We start from the raw sequence: 22,359 nt of genomic DNA, 5'->3' as shown, positions 1-22,359 counted from the left end.
ATATGATTGTTGTTCATCTTTGGAAAGCTGTTTGCAGCTGATGCTTCAATTTTGTAGGATATTGAAGATGCCAAAATTTAGTCTGAAGAGATGTGGGAAGACATCTACATGCATTTTTGGCAAGAAATTTGTTTATCATAAACTTTAACCATTTGTGATGCACTTTTAAAAACACTGCATTTATTACAAACAGGTCTTCTAACCTTGCATTGCATATCAGGCAATTAGGATTTTCTAGTGTAGCAGATTTGGGTATGTTGAAATGTTAACAGTTGTGGGTTTTTGATGGCACAGCATATCACTTAAGTAATGAAAGTGGTTTGGACATGTATAATAATTACCTATTAACATGAATGGAACCCTGTGCAGCAACAATTCCCCCCAAAAAATTCAAGTCCATCAAATTAAATGTATAATTTGGAAGCTATATTCAATAATTTGGTGATGGAACTGTACAATAATTGCAGAATGTGAATGGAACAGTGTTAAACTATTGTAAAACATTAAGTCCATCTATTCAGTTTAAATGTATCTATAATTTGATTCATCGGTATATGTTATGCAACATTCTCATGATAGCTTGGATGTAAGATCTAATTTGAACATTTCAGCATAAACTTAATTTTTAAGTTACGGTTTCAACTTCTAAAAAACATTCAATCCAATATAAAATTGGCAAATCAGTAACAACAGCAACAGATCACGCCTAGAGAAAAAAAATCTCCAATGAAAGAATCCATAAACAGGTGGATTTCAACTCAAAGCAACTGTTACAAAACTTATTCTTATTAAGTTAATAATCATCCTGTAAGTGTAAATTGTAGTGCTGTTGACAGAAGGGGATCTCTGGTTGTCGGCTGTTATACCCCGTTCATGTTGAGGTATGATGGGTTGTGCATTCTTATACTGGTCTTCCACACCAATGTTGTACTGGACTGTCAGTTGACTAATTAGCCTAGATGTCCTTTCAGTGGTGATGAGCAACGTCATACAAAAAACACAGAATATCCTACTCACAGGTTATACATTTTACCTCAAATGTCGTACAAGAAACACCGTATATCTTACAACTCAAAGGAAAGGCATCATTCTTGTGTTACATGCGCTGTCTCTATGTTTGATTTAATTATCATATATTAATCTTACAAGTCAATTTGCTAGTGTTTCAAATCTACACTGGAGCCAAACAGTGCCACCAGCTGGTCTTCGTATTGGGAGATGTTCCTCTTCATAATCTCTTTGCAGGGGCCCAGCAAACGCTCAAAGGCTTGGATGTCTATTACTGAGAAAGAAGACAAGAGACGAGGGGGAATGAGTACATTAAGATTAACTTAACCCATTGCAGCCTCATATTTATTTGTTCTGTTAAACAGATTAGTCTGTTGGATATATTGGAATACGTAATTTTCAAAAAAGGCCTGTAGCAGCCTCTAAAAATGAGTCACGACTGTAAAAAAAAAATGAAAAGCAGTTTATAAATAAATCATTTTTCAGCAGAGGGAAATCAAACACCATATTTGGAATAAACCCAAATTATGATGATCAATGCAGATGTTTTTTTTTGGGTTTTTTTTTAAATACCCTAATCCTTCCATCAGTTAAACAGCAGGAACCAATATCAGATAGCAATATTTGTCCAATGTCCAAAGTTTTTGTTCTTTAGCCCACTGAAGTGGATCTCTGGTTGTCGGCTGTTACACCCCGTTCGTGTCAAAGTATGATGGGTTGTGCATTCTTATACTGGTCTTTCCACACCAATGTTGTACTGGTCCACTTGTTAGTTGACTAACTGTAGCTTGTCACATTTCCTGGCCTCTTTAATCAATGAGCCATTTTTGACTACGGCCCTTGCTGTTGGCCGGATGTGCTTTGGGTGGTGATGGTCAATTCTTCATTCACAAGCTAAAAAAAACAGCAGCATTGTAGCTTTTGAGACACTCAAACCAGTCACATAGCACCTACTACCATACCGTCAAAGAAACTTAAAGCTCAGTCATTCATCTTCTAAATGGCACACATGCAATTTTTGTTCTTATTATATGTTTGTTTGTTATTATGTTATTTTCCCCCCCTTCATTTAAACTAATTTAACTAGAGTTAACATAGGGAATCAACAAGGGATTATAGCTTCAACAGGAACTCCCCTTGTCTGTCTACTTAATATAAAGTGGGAGTCGGGCCTATTCAGTCATGGATGTAAGAGGAGCCAATTTAACTTGCTGTGCTCTAAACGTGAAAGTGCATTTCTGGTGTGCTAATTATTTGATAGAATTTTGGTTGCATATAAGTAGCCATGTGCGATAGATATGGATTTCACATTAGTGGCAGCAAGGAAGCAGTTGTGAACTCCTGGTTGTGTGCCGACATTAACTGAATGTTCTCTAAAGCCCGTCTTCTTCTTCTTGTTTCATTGCTGCATGATGATGCATTTTCCTCATGGCTCTGACAATGGACCAATCCTGTTCATTTGCATCTTTCAAACTGAAAATGAGGTGGAGAAAGCTGAATGTGAATGTGCTCTAACTTCTGAAAAATGATGGTGAGTATATAACATACCTAAGCATTTAGTTTCTCCCACAGCATAAACTGAAGCTGCTCGTGGTTTGTTGGTAACCAGTGCCAGCTCCCCAAAATACTGGCCTCTGGTGCAACGAGCAACCTCAACCTCTGTGTTATCCTGCTGGCCAGCCTTTGTCTGTAACAGATGAAAAAGCTTTAAAGGAACCAATGAACCTCACAATCTTAATGGTACAATAACACCAAACATTACCAGACACAAAAATCTAAAATTTTACAGGCACCTACAGCAAGAACTAGAATAGATAAGACACAGTGAAGAACAAGATGAAACTTTTTTTTTATTTTAAATGAGCAATTCAATGTGTAGTATGTCAGACAGCCTACTTACTTTGCTTTTTATCATAATCTTCACCTCTCCTGACTCCACAATGTAGAAACAGTCAGCCAGCTCCCCCTGCAAGTACAGAAAGCAGCAGAAACTCCGCATCTATAGTCCATCCTAACCATTAGTAAATGTAATAGCATCCAAAGATAATGTAAGAAATGTCCCAATACTGTACCTGCATCAAAATGCGCTCCCCAGCTTTGAACACTCTTGCTCCCAATACATCTACAATCCTCATTCTCTCAGAAAGCTTATGAAGGGGAAAATGAGAAACATAGTGATAGTAAAAAAATACAAAAACATTTATTGTTTTTGCCAAAGGATGGCTGAAGTATAATATTGTAACTAACAATATCATAATGTCCATATGCCATGTCATGTTACACAGATCAGGTGAAGGGTGATATACAGAGATATCTGATTATTACTTTGTTTGCATTTAGAATATGTGTTTTTAATGCATACCTCAAGAGACTTTAGGAGAGGAACACACTCGATAAAGGCCTCATACATCCTCCTCTTCTTAGCGTTATTTTTCACAATGAGTCTATGGAAGGTGGCTCGATCCTGGAAGAGACCCACCCAGGTAATATTAGTTTAGGTTTTCTTTTTTTTCAAGTTTGATTTCAGTCTTAGTTTTGTTTCAGTTTTCAGAGTGGGTTTGCTACTGTAGTTTAGTTTTTATTTTTCAGAAATGCTTCACTACAGTTAAATCCTATGACAGGGCTAGTTTACGTTTTCATCCATTGTGCTCCTGCAATAACACTATGAGCAGGGACTATAGTTATAAACATTTCATCCACGCTTGTAAATACTGCATGATATAATAGAGCAGTGAAAGCTGTCGTCCTTTGTCCGACTCACCAGGCCCCACAGGGCACCTTCCTGCGTTGCAATGATGGTGGCAGCTCGCGGGGTGTTGTACATGAGAGCCAGCTCACCAAAACTACCCTTATTGTCATACTGTCCAACACACACACTCACTCCATCCTTCTGCACAACAATATCATACACACCCCTGGAAGACAGAGATGGAAAGTTGGAAGATGGAAAACTACTTAAGGAGAGGAGGACATCACAAGAGAGAGATAAAACAGCATCTAGTTTGAAATTATGAGCACAATCTCTCACTCACTCACCTCTCTATGACATAGAAATTGTCTCCATCGTCCCCTTGGTCTATGATGTGCTCCTGTGGTTTGACCAGCACCTCAAACATGCCGTCCAACACCTCAGAGAACTGCTCCTGGAGGACATAACATAAAAAAAGAAGAATAATCATCAAGGGGACAGCCAGTTGTTTTCATCCTTCTTAATATCTTGCTTCAAATGCTCATATGAACTGCTGTACCTGGTCCAAGGTTTTAAACAGCAAGATATCTTTGCATGCATCCTGAAGTCTCCGCCGCTGCTCATCTGTTTTGGGATGCACAACACGAGGCTCCGAGTCATCATCCTCATCATCATCTGGGTTATAAGCCTCTGCGCAAACTGCAGCAACACAAACCCAATAAAACACTGTACCATGATACATGAACACTATTTGGAATTCATTATACGTGTTGTTCCAGTTGCTGACCTGATACTCTGCGGTTGTATTTACTGGAAGTGGACTCTGCAGAAGAGAGAGAAAGAGGTATGTATAAGAAATTAAAAAATACATACTGTAGCCTACACTACATATGTGATTATGTGTGACTGGATTTGACAAGCCTATCACAGAGTAAGGAAGCCCATCATGCAGCAAACTGTCCTGTGGGCAGCAACTATTGCTACGTTCTTTATTATATACATGCTGCTGTGGCTTTGTTTACTGAGTGTGGCGCTGACACTATCAGGCTTAGGGGTTTGATTCCCAATGGAGCAACTAATGCTAAAAATGTATGCACTTTGGATAAAAGCATCTAGCAAATGGCATATGCTACTCATACATTTTCAAGTGTTGCAGGGGTACCATGACACAGATATGTTTAGGGAATGGAATATCTGTGACACAAAATGTTCATCAACTGTAGAGGGAGGACAAGTAGAGGGAGCGGTGATACTCCAAGTTTTTAAGACAAACACACAACACTTGATGTGAAAATTATGGAATATTACTCACTGATAATGGCCTCCTCCTCCTCTTCATCATCCTTCGTGGACTTACTTGGATTTGTATCAAAAGTTACCCCTTTCCGAGCAGATTTAATGGTGCGTTTTTTAGCATGTTGGTCATTCCTTTGGCTCTCTTGAATACGTGTGAAATGTTGCACGGCAAATTCAACCAAGTTTGGTGGCCTGCGGCGTAGTACTTCCAACGTATATCCTTGCAACAACTCTTTCAAACCAACTGGTATCTCAGCACTACTCATCATTCAGTTTTGAAAGCCAAACCAGTCTAGAATTTACCTGTGACAAAAAAAGGCTTAATACTTGAAGGTACTAATTTCTAGATCAAAACTGTGTATGCCATTTTGAAAATAGTAAGACTTGCATCTCCCTTAAATCAAGGTCTATGACACTTATTAGAAACTCAATCATTAATACCTGAAATACCGAATTTCGGCTATTGCACAAATAACAAAAAGAACCTACGCCTACCGAGCAGTTGACTTTTGGTCACCAGCTATATTATGTCCCACACGTCTGATATACTGTATGTGCTTCTGCCTAGACCATCGTCCCAGAAGCAAACTACCCCCCTCGTAACTAAATTATGCCCTCCTCCTGTCCCACTCCCTCCCACATTCAGCAGGGTATTGATTTCTTTATTTAGAACAGCCTATCGGAAAGTATTGACCAGGACTTTTCACATCACATATAATTAAAGGCTGTCTAATGCATTATGCCTTGGAACCTGATGATTTGGCAATGCAAAATAATTTAGGTCCTAATTATCTTTTGACTTTGAGGGAGGATTTTTCAACTGTTTGCGGGGAAAAAAGTGCACAAGATAATCTGATTTCTGAAGACGGATTCTGCATTTTATTTATATACATTCTCACATTCACAGACATGATTGAATCAGTTTGACCTTAGCTAGGCTCTAATCATTTAACAGATAGAAAGTGATGTAAGCATTTGGTAACTGGATCACTGAGTGGAATGTGACCATACAGGGAGCAGAAAATTTGAAAGGCATTTATTGCTGAGAGACTGAACACACACAGTACAAGAAAATGCACCTTTTCCCTGATATGCACACCTGCTCGCAGATAACAAAGGTAAGGCACATGTTCAGTTCACTCCTTCAAACAAAAAATAATACAAAAAAAAAAAAGAAACAAAAAACTCTAAGTAAAACAAAGGGAGTGAGAACATTCATGTGTGTGTGTGTGTGTGTGTGTAGGCTGCACAGAATCATCAGTATAGCTTCTCTGCAGGTCTGAATGATCCATGTGCTCTATAGTACCACAAGTCTCTCAAACACAAATGAGCACATTGGTGGAAATTTGTGTGTTAGAATCTGTCGATATGTTTGACATTGTGTGTGTGTGTGCGTGTGTGTGTGATACTGTTGACTGTGTATGTGGCCACTCCACTGTCTTGTTAGAGAGTTCTGCTCCTGTGATCCGGATACAAGTCTGCATTATGCCTTCATCACAGGTTAGGTGCCAACCAGTTCAGGAACTTCATAGCAACCTCAAATCCAAGGAAGCAAGCCTAAAGAAAGACGAGAGAGAGAGAGAGAGAGAGAGAGAGAGAGAGAGAGAGAGAGAGAGAGAGAGAGAGAGAGAGAGAGAGAGAGAGAGAGAGAGAGAGAGAGAGAGAGAGAGAGAGAGAGAGAGAGAGAGAGAGAGAGAGAGAGAGAGAGAGAGAGAGAGAGAGAGAGAGAGAGAGAGAGAGAAAACTGTTAAGTATGTACAATGTAAAATTTCTTGTTTTAACAAAGCAGAGCTATATAAACAATACTTGTGCCCATGTTTTTATTTACATCCATTTGCGTCCTTCGTTCCTCTGTAAAGCACTTTCAGATGAACGCATATTTCTGAAAGTACTTTAGTAAATTTGACCTGAAATAATTGGAGCTAGCTTTTAGCTTTAGACTTTTCAAACAGAAGAGATGCATTGACAAAGGTCCAGAGCATCAATTTAGGTGCAAGTTTATTGGTTTGGAAATTGGCAACATACTCTGATCCCACCTACATTTTCCATACAGCACCACATCTACTCAAAACTGGTTGTGGTGGGAGGGAGCAAAGTAGATCTTGGGATTTGAAGGTCTTAAAATTTACATGGCAGACCAGATCCATTTCTTCAGCTTTACGTTTTTGGTCTTAAAAATTCACTTTTGAAAGATACAGTACTGTCTTATGCACATATAAAAAAAATAAATAAATACATAAAGCGCAGATGCTTTCAATCATCTAAATCTAAAAAAAATTACTATAAAGAGCAGTCTACTGACAAACTAATGCAGAAAACAAATAAATAAACATCTAAGACAAAATTTATATAAAAAAATCTAGGGTGCCTAGGACTTTTGCACAGTACTGTATAAAGAATATTAATTACATGTTTTCATGTTTCTTTTAAAGCGTCACTAGAAAACATGCTGGCTACACTGAACTCTACAGCTTAGTGATAAGGTGTCTGTACCAGCATCTATCTTATATTGCAGAATTGCTCATGACAAGATTTCTTTTCATCACTCTGTCTCTGTTCAAGTTTTGATTAAATGTCTGTGAAGCACAGCTAACAAATTTGAGCCACTGACATACCTACATGGTGACTGAGGCGCTGCACAACATTTTCATCCTCCTTGAACTTCTCAAACTGAAGACTGCTTGATGTCCAGACAAACCATCTAGCTTACATATATATATATATATATATATATGAACGGTTCACAGAATCCCCTAACCAAAATACGGTAGTGCACTCACTGCGTTGGCGGGGAATGCTCTAAGCATGACAGCAGTGAAACCTTTATACAGAGAGGCCACACCCTCCTCCCTGATCAGCTCACGCAGAACGTCCCGGAAACCATTTGGATACTTTCCCTCAGGAGCTGAAAATGTATTATGGAAATCAGTCACATATACATGTTAACAGACAAACAAACCTTCCTGTAAAAGGCAATTTCTCATTAATAGTTTGCAACGTAACAAAACTCAAGAAATGTCTGCTATGGATTACTGTAAACTCTGTCCAGATGCATGAGACCATGCTGAGGGGCTATTTCAGTGTCTTCATGTGAAATGTTTTTTTTCCACTGCATACATCAGATTTTCAGTTTTGTTCTTTTTTTTGTTCTGCAGCTCTTAGCTTAAACAGTTTCCATGCACATGGTGATTTTCAGCCTTAATATACTGCAGAATCTAAAAGCATACCTGTCTGGAAACGAGACTTGAGAACGTCGGGTGGAATTGCCACCGCCCAGTTAAAGATCCCAGCCATCCCTCCAGCAAAGAGCACACTGGGAATGCTGAGCTCGTTAGGGCTGTGGGAAAAGTGAACAATCAATAACAGACAGATGATATGAATAATTTCACAATACGATAGATAACTGCAAAAACAAACAAACAAACAAAAGTCATTCACCTCTTTCCAGCTGGTGTGAGACTGTGCTTCAGCCATTCATAGGTCATGAAATACATCCCACTTGCTGGCACATCTGCATTACAGAACAAGAGGCACTTGAGCTACTTAATGGCCCGCCATAATCACCATGATATATTAAGCGTAACACATCATGCTAATGTGGTCATTAATTAATAAAATTAATGCATCATACTTGTCTTAACACATTAGACATGGGCGGTATTAATACAAACTGTATTAAAGAATTAAAGAGTTACAGTAGTTTGAAGAAAATAATTTTTCCTCATTATTACACAATCTTATGCAGCAAGGTTCTCCAAATGAATGTATTGTTCTTAAGTTGTTGTGTTCACACTGTGTCTACACACAGACAGACAGAAACACACACACACACACACACACACCACCATGACGACATACCATCCTGCAGCATGTACCATGGTGGCGGGACATAAGTCAAACTTAATGACAAGCTGTGACTTCTGCTCACATGTAAAATTCATTACAAGACAACCAGTACCTCTCATGAGAGTTAGAGCCGTGCCTTTGTAGATTCCCCTGATCCCATTCTCTCTGTACAGCTGTTTGACACAATCCATGGGTCCGGCGTATTTCACCTCCCCAGATGCTGCCTGGATCTGCACACAGACACACATCATGTTACACCGATTTGTCTCCAACAGCAGCAGCCATTCCCACAGTTTGCATCTACTGCAGATTTTGCCGGTGTAATTCAACCAAATATTTGTTGCAAAGAGCCATACTGTATACTATGGTTATTTTGCATATTGAAGGTGATGATTAAAATTGTGCTTTCTTGCCTTAAGTATTTGACATTGTTTAGGTGATTTGTAGTTTTTGTAGTAATTAATACAATTTCATTGTTTAAAATAGTTTGGAATAGTCTATAATTTGCTATATTTTCCTGTGATTTACTGTGTAAGATTTATAATTGTGTTCTGCTAGTCTAACCTTTATTGAAACACTGAATCCTTAACCTTTATTGAAAAATTAACGAGGCAGCCCATTTGTCAGTGTGTGGCAAGTGCCCAAGGGAGAAGGATGTGGAGCTACAGTTCTCTGACCACACACGTATATGCTGCTCTGTTTTACACTGAATTGGTCAGTTAAAAAGTAATGTGGAGATGCTTTGTTTTATTGTTATTTTTCAATGTTTTGGGAATAAGGCCCTTTTTATCTGTACACTGGCCTCGTTTTATGCTTGGATTATTAGCCTAACACTTCCTGGAATATTTTTTGGGAAACACAGCCAAAAACACTACATCCTGCAGGAGTGGCAAGGAAGAGTTTGGTATGAGTTTGTCACTACATCTGTGACGGGAGGTGCCTACTTTATAAACCCCATGACATACCCACTGTCTTCCTATGTAGTTTATTTTGCTAGTGTAATAGCACAGGGGATAAGTTACATTAGATCCTGTGTATGCAAATAATCATAAGTGCCTCTGACCTGTAGGAGGCATTTGATGCGCTCTCCTGGAGCCATGATGGCTGTGGTGAACACACCAGACAACATCCCCGCAGCGAACAGCTGTCGATACCTGCAGAAGGGAAATAAAAGATGCTAATGCACTTACATAGCATCACCCACAGGACGTTTAGAACAAGTGAACAGTAACACAACCTACGACTGAGCAATCACCTACGTAAGGATATCGTCAGGGGTTTTCTGTTGCAATTTCTTGCCCAGGCCAAATCCAAAGAAACACACAGCAAACATGGGTGTAACTCCAATTATAGGGGCTGCCATGCCTTTATATAGTCCTTTCACACCCTGTAAAGGAAAGAGATCATAAGGAAATGCGGGTGTGAGGGAGGAAGAAGAAATTTCTTGAAAGATATTTTGAACGAAATCACAAAAACATTGCCCCGAGTAACACATTTAGGCAACCATGCACCCCCACCTCTTTCGCAAGGGTTTTTCTGCAACAGTCAATGGTGCCGGCATACAAGGGGATCTCTCCGGGTTTAGGTTTTGGCTGAGTCTGTAAACGCACCTGAGAGAAAAGAGGATGCACGCCCACATTTAATATGCTTCACACACAAAAACTTCACCATGTAAACATAACTAGTGTTAGTGTTATTACATTGTATCAGAGCTGTGACCAAGTCAACTTTGCTCGAGTCCCAAGTCAAGTCCAAGTCAGGTCCATGTGATTAATGTCAAGTCTCAAGTCTAAATGTAGAAGAAACCAAGAGTCCAGTGTCAATTTAATATCTTAAAGGAAACAAAATATCTAGGACTTTTCAATGCAATATCTTTTTAATAGTATAGAAAGTGCATCATGAGTTTGATTTCTATAACTAGAAAATGTGCTCAGTAGAGAACAGACCTCCGCCATGTCTGACAATACCCCGACAGACGGATGGACGGACAAACACACAGACGCGGGTGAAAACATTACCTCCTCGGCAGAGGTAAATATGTAGTCATGATGCAGGAAGAGGTCCATGCCATCCCAGGGTGCCTATGACTCTCTCTCAAAAAAAACCTGCTGTTGCGAATGTAATCAAGCCCTGCAGCCAAGAATCTTAGTCCCAGGCCACGGTATAAAACTGGCTAGTGTTTGAAAATATTTCTACAACTCACATAGAAAAAATGTAGTCATGATGCAGGAAGAGGTCCATGTCATCCCAGGGCACATATCACTCTCTCAAGTGGTGATCGCGGCTTGACCCTCTGTTTCTTTTGATTATGAAGTCATAATGGACCAGGATTATATATCTGCTCCACCAATCAGAGCCTGTTGCAGCTATAACATGTCACAATCTAATTAGAATGGTGACGTCATTGGCTGGACCAGTTTGGAGTATAAAAGGCCCCGCTGGAGGTCTCCAGCTTCACAACTTACCAGGTAAGTGCTTTACCTGGTATGTTGTGAGAGGTACAGATTCACCTACTGACAAGTCTACTACTACTGCTACTGTTGAAGTAGTAGTAGTTCCAGTAGTGGCAAAAAACAATAAAAAGAATCTGCTGCTGCTGCTACTACAACTGCTACTGTTGGAGTAGTAGTAGTTCCAGTAGTGGCAAAGAAAAATAAAAAACCTGCTGTTGCGAATGTAATCAAACCCTGCAAGAATCTTATTCCCAGGCCACATAAAACTGGCAAGTGTTTGAAAATATTTCTACAACTCACATAGAAAATATGTTGTCATGATGCAAGAAGAGGTGCATGTCATCCCAGATGTTTCAACTTCAATAAATTCAATCATTCCATACAAATTCAGAAAACAAAATTTAAATTCAGTTGTCTGGTGGAACAAATCTCATCACTTTCAATCCAAGTCATTTACACAAACACAAGATCTTTTGTCAAAACTTTAGAAACCTTTTCAAGTCATCAAAGTACAAGTCAAAGTCAAGTCCCAAGTCACCAGAACCCAAGTCAAGTCAAGTCTCAAGCAAGTCATGTGACTCCACCTCTGCATTGTATGGATTTAATAAAGAATACTTGAAAAAATTAGGTCTAATGATAATGTGTGGTACTAAGGAGAAGCTATCAGTGTGCCTGCAGCTTTGATCAGGTGAGACCAGAGGCTACATATTCTGCCGTAACACTAGCCCTCCTTTACCTGAGTCATGGAGTCATCCAGCCATGAGCAGCTGAATGTGGGTCAAAGGGCTACAGTAATCTGAACTAATACTCTGAGTACTCTGCAGGCCCAACATATATATATCTATTAACACCAAATGTAGGCCGATGATATCCACGTAGCCTAACTCTTAAACTTAAACCACTATCAAATATCCGAAATGTGACAGCTATTAACGTTTGTCCCCGTGTCACCGGGGCTGCAGCGCTAGGCGGATGCACTCTGCAGAGTGTTTCCCTCCCTGTGTTTTGTACTGTAACATGATTTATAAAATGGTAAACAACAGTAAGTCGATTACTTTTATGGTGTCGAGTGGATGCCCGGCGAAGACGAGGCAAACACCTCCAAACCCCCCAGCGAAGAAGTTCTTCCCCGGACTTATCGGCTGCGGCTGCTTGGACATAGTTCCTGCTCTGGAAGAGACAACAGCAGCGGTGAAGGAGACTGAAACACACCGGGACACACCGGGACACACCGGGACACACCGCGGCGTCTGCGGCGGTGAACCAGAAAGCACGAAAAACGACAAACCTGGTCGGTTCCCGCTGTCTGAAATGATATGTTTCTTAGCTGTCACTTCTGGCAGGCAGGTAGACCTTTCACCCAATTATCTACTACCCGGACCTGTCAGACAGGAACACAACTTTGCTCTGGTACGTCTCTATTGGATGTCCGGGTTGAACTGTGTTCTTCCAATCGTCTTATTCAGAGGTATTATAAAATGCTACAACCCCCTTGGTGTTCTTCTTCTTCAAAAAAAAAAATATTATTTGTATTCTTATTATGCAAATTAATATACTGTAAAATTACATTTATTTATTTGTGTTTATTTATAAAAATAAATGTATATATATATATGCTCTCCATATATATGAAGACCAAAGGGGATGTAGCATTTTAGTCTATGGTATATGGATATAATGATAATAACAAAAATAATAATGAAAAAAACTATACTACTCTTAAATCCTATGTATTAATCCTGCTCAAGTATTGAAAAAATAAATTATAGCATAAATCCCCTTTAAGTCTTCTAAATATATCTAATTCATCTGCTCAGTATAATCATGCCTCCCATTTAGATGTTTCTTTATAATAAACAAAGTTATAATAAACAAACTGTGTCTGAGTGGATACAGCGTTAACTACAACAGCATCACACAACTGTTCATTAAGATTTTTATTATATTGTAAACATTACGAAAATACACTTTCATACAACCACCCTCTTAACCATTCCAACCACTTCCATTGGTAAAATATAGTTTTATTAGTTTTATTATAACACAGTCGTAGCTTGAGGGAAAAAAGTGAGTTTTGCAGACAATGAGAAGGAGACACTCATCTCGCACACACACACACACACACACACACACACACACACACACACACACACACACACACTGTAAGCAACCAACAATAAAGGAACAGGCACACACAGATGAATGTCAATGCTTGGACACTAACTAAAAACAAACTACACTGATATCACTTCTGGAGAAGGTGTGTGTGTCTGTCTTGTCAGAACCGTTTCCAGAAGCAGAAGCCATGTCAGGGACAAAAATAGATAAGAAGAAGTGAAAGATGGGAAGTGACCAATAAATTACCAAAAGCAAGCAATAGATAATGGGGGAAAACAAGGATAAGTACAATGGCACATTTTGCTGTTTAAGTATTAGACCATGAGGAGATAAACTGAACACCCTGTGTTTCCTCTTGTGTGATTTTCACTAGGAAGTTAACCAATATTGACAAATTTATCTCTGATAATAAGAGTGGAATATCTTTCCCTTCCAGAAAGCCGCAGCTCATGTCAGCCAAGACTTAGTATGTTACAGCAATGCTATTAGTTGCTATAAAGCCTTATTGCAGCACAGTTAGTTTCAATATCAATGCAGCATATGGATAAAAAAAACACTTAAGTCCAACCGACAGTAATCTGGAAAGAAATCTGTAAACAGTAAATTACTTCTGATGTTTTAGTAACCGATTATTTTGCATATGCAAGTAACAAGTTCATCTTAAATTACATTTTTGAAGCGATCACTGGTTAAACAGCAATGAGGACAACATGTATAATACAAGGTCAATTAGAGACAGGGCCGTAGGTATAAAGGAGACTCATTACATAGCAGCACTGCCAGTAATTTCAAGTTACTCAGCTAAAAGCTTAGTAATTGTAACTAATTAATCAGGATCTGCTTTTCTCACTATATTAGTTAACTTGTTTGACTTGTTCTATTTGACTGGCCATGCCAGCTCATAAGGACAAAGGGGGGGGGGGGGACAGAGAAACATGAATACTATGGAAGAAGTCAGTTTAAGAGTACAGTGCTGTATGAAGAAAACATGCCCTCAGTAACACACAGTAGTTTGGTCCCACTAAAGGGAGCACATCAAGGGTCGGCCTCGTGGATTTCAGCTACGCTCAACCTCCAAGTATGACTGAACTTCAAAAGCTTATTTTCGTGCATTTATTATTTTTCCGTTCTCCAAATGCACTGAAGGAGAAAACCTCACAATCTTTGATCAAATAAATAATTTGAGATGGGAAAAGTTGTGAAACTCGAATTTTTTTTACATCACCGTCATAAGCAGTGAGCACATGCTGCAGCCTTAGACTATGAGTCTGAGAAAATGTTCTCAAAATGGATTTGCTCTTCTCAGTATGGATTGGCACAGAACACAGAGCATCCTATTAAATATCAGTTCTTCTTTTTTCAAGCTTGACTGTACCACCCTGCAATAGACGGGAGCAGACTACAGTGTGGGAGCATGATACTGATATGGTTAGTCCTAATTCTCACTGATCTGTGGGAACTCCCTGTAAATCTCCTTTACAACTAGCTTATCCATCTGTTTGGCTGTGGCGCTGCCTTCCTCCTCTCCTGCATCGTCCTCCTCCCTGAGAATCCTCTGCAGGGCGGCCTGCAGGTCGGAGAGGCGGTGCTGATGATCCAGGTAGTCTGTCGAGCGCATGATGGAGTGCATGAGGGAGAGATACTCCATCCTCAGCTTCACATATGAAAGGTGGGAGAGGAGATCAGAATCAGACAAGGCATCAGATTCAACTACGGTTAAAGTCACAATGTAATAAAAAAGGACTTTTTCACTTCGTTAGCTAATTTTCCATGCCATAATATATACCAATTTAACATTAAATGCCAAAAAATGTATTTATTTATAAAAAAATATTTTCCTGTGTTTTACTATCAAAATCCCATTATATTCCTGGAAAACAGTGCATCTTTAAAGTCACAATGAAGCGTCATTTTTCACAATAATTTGACGTAATTCCTGTTGAAACAGGATGTTGGGGCGAGACATAAAGCAGGGCGGGATCATTCAAAACCAATGGGATATCAGGGAGAGAAAGGCAGTTTTATTTGATGGGAGGGGCAGAGGGGCGGGAGTGTAAAAATCTGTATATCCAATATCCTGTTTCAACAAGAGATGCATCAAATTAAGGAAGCAAGATGCTCTCAAAATGCCGTTTCATTGTGACTTTAAAGCTGTTGATGTAACAGGTCTCACTGCAGTGTGTCCAGGTCTCACCTTGTCTCCAGGTGAGAGGTCAGATATTTGTCGAACAGCGATGTCAATCATCACCATCATGTCCGTGCGGTAGAAGATGTCCGCAGACTCTTGGCTGGCAAACACATCCTGCAGAAACTTAAGTACCGAGTGTGGGGCAGGTGGGGTGTGTTTGAAGACACACACAGGGTCGTCTGGAGAGGGGAGGGCAGAGAGTGAATTCATAACAAAAAACAGTTGATGAAAGTTGATGAAAAAAGGTGAAAAATGACAAAAGAATGGTGTTTTACCGCCTCTGTTTAGAAGCAGCAGCACTTTCTCCGAAAGGATCTTCACATTTTTCTTTATCAGTTCCTGCATAATCACGTTGTTGCTGGGCACTGGGTGAGACAGACGAGAAACACCACACACATGCAACACACGTATTTTAATTACGGTATAACAATAAAACCTCTTCCAACCTCTTTTGTAGGTAAACTGAAGCTGGGGACGAAAAATTTAGCAGTGGAGAAAGCTGTTCAACTTCTCCGCTCCTGCTGAAGTGGTTCTCACCTGTGTGGTGCAGATTGAAGGCCAGGAGAAGGTTCAGGAAGAGGTCAGGAAGCTGCTCTGTGGGGTCGGAGGGAAGCCCGTCCTCCACCACACCCAGGAGAAACTCAACAAACTCAGCATTCAAGTGTACTGAGAGCAGAGAGGGTCAGGATTATGTCTTTAGTACGGTGCGTTGTCGCCTTTTAATGCAAGCACTTCAACCGTAGAGCTTGTGTGTGTGTGTGTGTGTGCGTGTGTGTGTGCACCGTTATGTAACTATCACTGTTATTGTGTGAAAAGCTGCATAACTAACATTTTTGGTGATTTTCATTTTTCATTTCAATTTAAGGATTACATGCAGAAAATTCTCTGACCTCTTGGGCTTATGAAACCCTTTCAAAACCCACTGGATAATGTCCAAAATATCATTGTCATCAAGCTACAAACAAGGGTGTTTTTCTTAGTCCCTGAAAAGCTGACATTTGGAAGATACAAGGTTTTTACCTGACAGCGACGCTATGTGTGTGCATGTGATGGTCATGGAAATGTTCTTGTACAAGACTACGGGCTATAGTATCACAGCAGCATCATATAATATCAGAAAGATCTTACCATAGTGATGATATGGCACCTGTTCACCCATTGAGAAGATCATGGTAAGTACCAGGGCGGTGTAACACATCTTCTGGTGCTCTGAGGAGAGGAAAAACATGACAAACATCTGGCAAATGAGAATAATTGTACAGAACAGCGGCTACATTTGGCTTTGGCATTATGTGTGAAAAGTGAGGAAACTGGGAATACAGGGAGTTGTAACAGATGGAGGACAAGAGGAGAGGGTAAAAAGCAGATGTTCTCACCTTGTGTGTCAGTTTGCAGATCCCTAGCCAGCTCCATGGGCAGGATGGAGTTGAGGAGGGTGGAGATGAGGGCGGCATCCAGGCTACACATCGCCCCAAACACCTTGAGCAGCAGCAGGCGCAAAGAAACACGATGCTCCTGCGTGGTTTACATGGCAACAATGAGCCGCTGCCAACCGACTCACACTGCACATCACCAACAGGTGGGGTGTAGCACTAACAATCCCCACTGGGCCACCCATGATGAATCATGTATGTACTCATGGCACTGTGAGGTGCTTTAGATAGAAGTATTCACAAAATGGAATATGTAACCAACAACATAAATACAATATGATATGACAATAGAAAGAAAAAACAATACCATTTTAAAGGGCATACTATAAAACCAACACTGTTTTTTATAAGTATCATACTGATATATTCCGACATGATGATGATGATGATGATGATGATGATGGTCATGGTGAAACTTTGATACATTTTGCAACAGAAACAGAACATGATGCCTAAAAACCGATCTCATCTGTGATTTATTATATTGCCACTGCTTTGCATCTTTGCTGTTGTGTTTTACCATTTTTTTAAAATCTTTTTTCTATAACACTTTGAGATTTGTGTTGAATGGAAAGTGTTATAAATAAAAGGTGTTATTATTGTGTCTTACCATCTGATAATATGACACTAGAGACAGCACTGGCTCTGAGTGGTTGGCCTTGCACATCCTCTTGCACACCTCTGGATCTGCATCAGTCTGGGGAAACATGAACATGTACAAACTTTGTAACAGTGAATCTGTTGGAGACTCTTAGGCCCTGGGCAGATTAGAGGATTATCAGGACGATTAACGCCACATTTGGACATCCCGACAGTCAGGAGGGGAACCCGCCATCTGAGGTTCGGTCGGGATGGATTGTCAGCTAAGAATATCTGGTAGTGTGAAGGGTTTGCAGAGTCAATCTTAACCATACCCTTCGACATGTCTGATATCTACAAGAACCCGACATCCTGAAGGGTCCTGAAGTGTGTGAGGATCACAGGCAATAGTTATGTAAAAAAGTTATATTGATGATAATAATTAATATAACAATGCTGGGGTAATAATTTGCCTAACTTCCCAAATTCTATTTTTGTGATTTCTCTTTTTTTCAGTTTTTTTTCAGTGTATTAATGCATGTTAGATTAAAGTGCATATTAATGCATACTGATTCATGTTGGATCGCACAAGTTCCCGCGAGATTAGAGGTGCTGATGTCAGTGACGTATCAGGATTCAGCAGGATAATCTCAGCTCTGTGCTTGATACCCCGTCTTTGCCTTATCGTCAGCACATTTATGACTGAGAGACAAAAACATCTGTGAAATCCATCGTTATGTGTGTGATGCAATGCATTTTCAAAATCGGTCAGGATTTTAAAAGTCTTCTAGTGCCTCCCCAGTCTTAGTCTTCTTCAATCAGAAGACAGTCACCCTGCCAACTGATATGAACATGCAGCTTTAAAGGTAAGAGAAAGATCAGATAATATTGCACTGCATCATACCAGTATCTTCAGCAGCTCCTCTAGGTAGCAGGTGATGAGAGCGTGGTCTTCATGAAGGGCCCAGCTACGCTGCTGCGAATCGTCCCGGTGTCGGGCGAGGTCGCTGAAGATCACCTCCAGCCGCTGTTCGTCATGACACACCTGCCCCTTTGGCAGCGCCGAACTCAGATCCTGCACAGACCATGTGACATCAGACACACCTCAGCTACAACTTCAAATACCAGTACACAACAACTTTGTTTATCCAAACGTCAGACACCTGAAGTAATTTAACAAGGGAAAACATTTTCTATAATTGTGCAAAATTGTTGAACATCCCTTGTGGATTTATCAAAAGCATTTTAAATTCAATTTAGGCATTTAGGAAGATGTGTGTATGGCTTTAGCTCAGTATTTGTATCAAAAAATCTCACTAGTCCAAATACCCTCCATTTCTAAATAAATTTAAAGGATAATACCAGTGTATTTTTTCAGTTAGTGTCAATTGTCTAGGTTGCCCCTCTGCTTTACATTATTCCTGGTGGTGTCTGCAGAGTCGAAGATATCAGACACAACTATCAGGTGCTACTTCCACAGACTTGAAAATTGACGTGCTAGATAATCCATCATGGACCCTTAATTTGGTTTTGTCAAAATGTATCTGTTTTATCGTTATTTCATTGTGCCAAAGTTGAGTGTTTTCATATCAGTGTGCAGTCTGTGCAAATTTCTGTCACTGGACCAGAGAATATTTCAGGCTGTTTGATTGGATGAACGACGCCAGGTGTCACGATGTAAACATAGGATGTAGACAAAACTTTTCACAAATCGTTAACAACATCCTTTGTGATTATGTTACATGTTATGTTACTCTTCTTACTGTCAATCACCTGACACCCACAGGGAGGAATTGAAGAATTGAAGCAAAAACCATGTCTTCTAATTTGGGACGTCTTTGTTAGCCAGGACAGCAGTTCATTTGAAGATAGGTTTGACACCGTAAAATTTGTATTTTAAAAGCAACAAAAAATGAGTAAACTATGGAAATGTAAACTAGAAGTAGAAGGTAGTAAATGAGCTATAACTGAAAATGACACCGGTATTCTCCTTTAAGTTAGCATGGTTCCACTATACTGAATCCACATGACCTGAACAAATCTGACCTTGCTCTGCACCAGTGAGAGGAGAACTTGCTCCAAGGCAGAGGAGGCTTGAGGTAAGGCGGTCTGCAGATGGCCCACGACCACGCCAACAGCGACCCGCGACAACTCGTAACTCAAGCCCGTATTCTTCCGAACCAACTCGATCAGTTCGGCCCCAGTCGTCATGGGAACCGGTTCGGAGCTAGTGGGGCTGCCAGGAGGGCTTTCAGCAACAGAGGGAGGGGCAACAGGCCATTCATTCTCAGGCTGGTCGCCCACAGAGGGCAGTGAAAGGGGAGCGGGCTGGGGAGGCTGCGGTGCCGGGCTCTTCTTGGACGGAGCCGGCTGGGGAGGGGAGTCGGAAGACAGCGGGTCTGGGGCCGGGGCAGAGGGCTTCACACGGCACGGCACGGGGGGAGGGGGGGTGCTGGAAACACTCGGCAGGCTAACGTCAGAGGACACCAGGGAGTGGGAGGAGCCGGAGTCTAAGGAGGTGGTGCTGACCGAGAGGGAGGGGCCGGGGGACGGAGGGAGAGAAGACACCCGGGAGGGGACATCCGGTTCTGCTGAGAGGGGTCAGGAGGAGAGAGAGAGAGAGAGAGAGAGAGAGAGAGAGAGAGAGAGAGAGAGAGAGAGAGAGAGAGAGAGAGCAGGGCTCCAGTTACAGTGAACAGAGTGGATGACCTGACTAAGAATAGAGCAGGTTTGTTACGTACAGAGCTGCAGCAGGTGACATGAGCAAAGCAATAGCAGAAAAACAGTACTGTACTATAATGTATGACATGGTAATACACAGAATATGCACTTGTAAGAAATGGTGTGATGCTGAGTGGAGGTAAAAAAAAAAAAAAGTGATAGATATGCCCATGAGACGATAATGTCGCTCTGACCTGGACGCCGGCAGCCGTGCTGCTTCTCGGGGGGCGGCGGGGTGATCGGCGCCGCACGTCGAGGCTGAGGAGGCACCTGCAGGACAGGACACAGGAGCGGTTAAGGTGGAACACATTGAGTGCATAGTGCGTCTCTGAGTGTTTTGCACGAGTCTGTCACCTGGTAAAGCCCCTGATCTCCTTGCATATTGTCCAGACTCCCTGACAACGGCACGCTGCCCTGCCGTCCGTAGTCTCGGCTAATTCCGTTGGGCGGCGGAGGGGTGTGACTGAGAGATATTTCACTGGTCGAAGATGGGAGGCCTTGCTTGTGACTAGAGGGAGTGGAGCTCCGTCGGGCGAGAGTCTCCTTTCTGTGATGGATCAACTTCCTGAAACAGAAGGATTAAGGATTCACATGGGAAAGAATGCGCAGCTCATGTCAACATCAAAGCACTATCTGACTTTCTGTAGTTGTGGGTGTTTACCAAACAAGATCGTAATGTGTGCCTGCACTCACTGTAGGACATCTCGCTGCTCCAGATTGTATTTGCCTCCATTTTTCATGGCCACATTGTGGATGCCTTCGATCGCCCTGTCAATAGACTGCAACACCTCATCCTGCTCTGGAGCCTAGCAGAGAGCAAGAAAATGGACGAGGAGGATGAAATATTCATTGATGTGGCAGCATGCATAATTATGAAACTTTAAACAAAAAGGAACAAATTTGTGGCTTGAGGGCATGTGTGACTCCAGGCAGGAACAAAGTAGGGCAGTTATCTAACAAAAACAGCCTTACAATGTCACACACACTCTGTCTCGCCTCATACTCCGGCCCTATAAAACTACACAACCAATATAATTAAGTACAGGTAAGTGCATTCCAATCCAGCCGGTATGTCAGTCTATTATGTCAGAAAATGCAAGTTCTGACTAGTTCACTGTCAGTCCGGATCCTGTAAAGAATGAGTCTGCCAATTGTGGAGTAAAGTAGGGTGTATCTGAGAGCAAACCACGCGTTATGCAAATTGCGGGACGCTGTGTTACCTAAGTCTTGCTGAAATAAAAGTCTTGATGATGAAATACAGATACATTCACAGGCACCGAGAAGTCCCATTTGAACTGAAGCAGTGTTTTGCTGCATGGGTGGCACCGGTCTGCCCGGTGTGGGTCGGACCGTCCTGTCAGGCATGAGGCTGCTGATCCGCCGTCACATGAGCAGATGGGACCGGACACTTTCTGTCGCAGTGAAGTGAGCGACGCCTGCAGTGCAGAAGGCCATGTAACCGGCTGGCCTATCCCCCAGTACATCTAGCCGTTATAATAAATGATGGTTTCCTATGCAAACCTGCGATTTCTGTCTAACATGAATTAGCTGCTAGCTCCAGTATGGCCTGGTGATTACAGCAAAAACGCACTAACATAAGGGACTGTCTCAATCCCACCAATTAAATACCGGACTTCACGTCTGGATGCGACACGGTCACCGTTCCTTCCCTTGAAAAAAACACCACGTCGGTCAGCCGTGTTTACCTGTATCTTCTCGATATAAGAGGCAGGGATGTAGCCGGTTTCTCCCGAGCTGCAGCGGGACCCCAGCCACCAGTGTTTGTTGCTCCTCTCCAGGATTAGGAAGCTTTCTCCGGCCCCGAAGTGGAGCGAGTTGGGCTCGGCGGATCGGAAGGCGTACAGAGATCGATACATACTTTCACTTGAACCCGCTGCAATGCCCCAAAACACCCAGAGAGCTGCTCTCTGAAGACAAACAGTCTGCCGATGTCAAGATCTGCTCTGGTGGCGGAGATTTTGTAGAGGCTATCAAGGCATGGCCCGATCCCTGCTCTCGTCTATTTAC

The 22,359-nt window shown here is 41.4% G+C and overlaps 3 protein-coding genes across 7 annotated transcripts; all 3 read right to left on the bottom strand.

The window, feature by feature from the left end:
* Positions 1-1,157: 1,157 nt before the first annotated feature.
* On the bottom strand, positions 1,158-5,259 carry prkar2ab (protein kinase, cAMP-dependent, regulatory, type II, alpha, B). 3 transcript variants are annotated; one of them, XM_078283583.1, is made up of 10 exons: positions 5,006-5,259; positions 4,485-4,507; positions 4,257-4,396; positions 4,045-4,151; positions 3,770-3,923; positions 3,371-3,472; positions 3,081-3,155; positions 2,909-2,974; positions 2,557-2,695; positions 1,158-1,282 (listed from the first exon to the last, which is right to left on the bottom strand). In XM_078283583.1, the coding sequence occupies exons 1-10, from the start codon at positions 5,257-5,259 to the stop codon at positions 1,158-1,160; spliced, it is 1,185 nt and encodes a 394-aa protein (XP_078139709.1). The 3 variants fall into 3 exon arrangements, with proteins under 3 accessions (XP_078139709.1, XP_071781951.2, XP_078139708.1); XM_071925850.2 differs by having other exon boundaries at positions 4,485-4,520; positions 5,010-5,259; XM_078283582.1 differs by lacking the exon at positions 4,485-4,507 and having other exon boundaries at positions 4,257-4,423; positions 5,010-5,259.
* A 587-nt stretch (positions 5,260-5,846) lies between these two features.
* Positions 5,847-12,700, bottom strand: slc25a20 (solute carrier family 25 member 20). 2 transcript variants are annotated; one of them, XM_071925851.2, is made up of 10 exons: positions 12,581-12,700; positions 12,348-12,462; positions 10,357-10,449; positions 10,099-10,226; positions 9,903-9,993; positions 8,952-9,069; positions 8,432-8,504; positions 8,221-8,330; positions 7,774-7,898; positions 5,847-6,550 (listed from the first exon to the last, which is right to left on the bottom strand). In XM_071925851.2, exons 2-10 carry the CDS (start codon positions 12,450-12,452, stop codon positions 6,488-6,490), a joined length of 906 nt encoding a protein of 301 aa, XP_071781952.1. In that variant the 5' UTR covers positions 12,453-12,462; positions 12,581-12,700; the 3' UTR covers positions 5,847-6,487. The 2 variants fall into 2 exon arrangements, with proteins under 2 accessions (XP_071781952.1, XP_078139710.1); XM_078283584.1 differs by having other exon boundaries at positions 12,348-12,457; positions 12,581-12,672.
* Positions 12,701-13,214: 514 nt separating this feature from the next.
* Positions 13,215-22,351, bottom strand: nckipsd (NCK interacting protein with SH3 domain). 2 transcript variants are annotated; one of them, XM_071925884.2, is made up of 13 exons: positions 22,038-22,351; positions 21,025-21,137; positions 20,686-20,896; positions 20,526-20,601; positions 19,657-20,201; positions 18,515-18,685; positions 17,642-17,728; positions 16,975-17,113; positions 16,727-16,807; positions 16,136-16,264; positions 15,874-15,963; positions 15,605-15,777; positions 13,215-15,064 (listed from the first exon to the last, which is right to left on the bottom strand). In XM_071925884.2, exons 1-13 carry the CDS (start codon positions 22,206-22,208, stop codon positions 14,846-14,848), a joined length of 2,205 nt encoding a protein of 734 aa, XP_071781985.2. In that variant the 5' UTR covers positions 22,209-22,351; the 3' UTR covers positions 13,215-14,845. The 2 variants fall into 2 exon arrangements, with proteins under 2 accessions (XP_071781985.2, XP_071781986.2); XM_071925885.2 differs by having other exon boundaries at positions 19,657-20,198.
* Between the last annotated feature and the right edge of the window lie 8 nt (positions 22,352-22,359).

This window comes from Centroberyx gerrardi, chromosome 5, assembly GCF_048128805.1.
Source record: "Centroberyx gerrardi isolate f3 chromosome 5, fCenGer3.hap1.cur.20231027, whole genome shotgun sequence".
Taxonomy (NCBI): domain Eukaryota; kingdom Metazoa; phylum Chordata; class Actinopteri; order Beryciformes; family Berycidae; genus Centroberyx; species Centroberyx gerrardi.
This window is presented reverse-complemented; position numbering and strand designations above follow the sequence as displayed.

Coding starts and splice junctions, on each gene's coding strand:
- nckipsd (XM_071925884.2), bottom strand. CDS start 22,208: ATGTATCGATCTCTGTACGCCTTCCGATCCGCCGAGCCCAACTCGCTC. Junction 16,265..16,726: donor GGTGCCATATCATCACTATG/GTAAGATCTTTC, acceptor CTCTGCTCTCAG/TACACTTGAATGCTGAGTTT. Junction 15,778..15,873: donor GCTGCTTCTAAACAGAGGCG/GTAAAACACCAT, acceptor TCCCCTCTCCAG/ACGACCCTGTGTGTGTCTTC.
- prkar2ab (XM_071925850.2), bottom strand. CDS start 5,259: ATGAGTAGTGCTGAGATACCAGTTGGTTTGAAAGAGTTGTTGCAAGGA. Junction 4,521..5,009: donor GGAGGAGGAGGCCATTATCA/GTGAGTAATATT, acceptor TCTCTTCTGCAG/AGTCCACTTCCAGTAAATAC. Junction 1,283..2,556: donor GGGAGAAACTAAATGCTTAG/GTATGTTATATA, acceptor CTTCTTTCTCAG/TAATAGACATCCAAGCCTTT.
- slc25a20 (XM_071925851.2), bottom strand. CDS start 12,452: ATGTCCAAGCAGCCGCAGCCGATAAGTCCGGGGAAGAACTTCTTCGCT. Junction 10,227..10,356: donor GAAAAACCCTTGCGAAAGAG/GTGGGGGTGCAT, acceptor TTTCCTTTACAG/GGTGTGAAAGGACTATATAA. Junction 8,505..8,951: donor GGCTCTAACTCTCATGAGAG/GTACTGGTTGTC, acceptor TCTGTAATGCAG/ATGTGCCAGCAAGTGGGATG.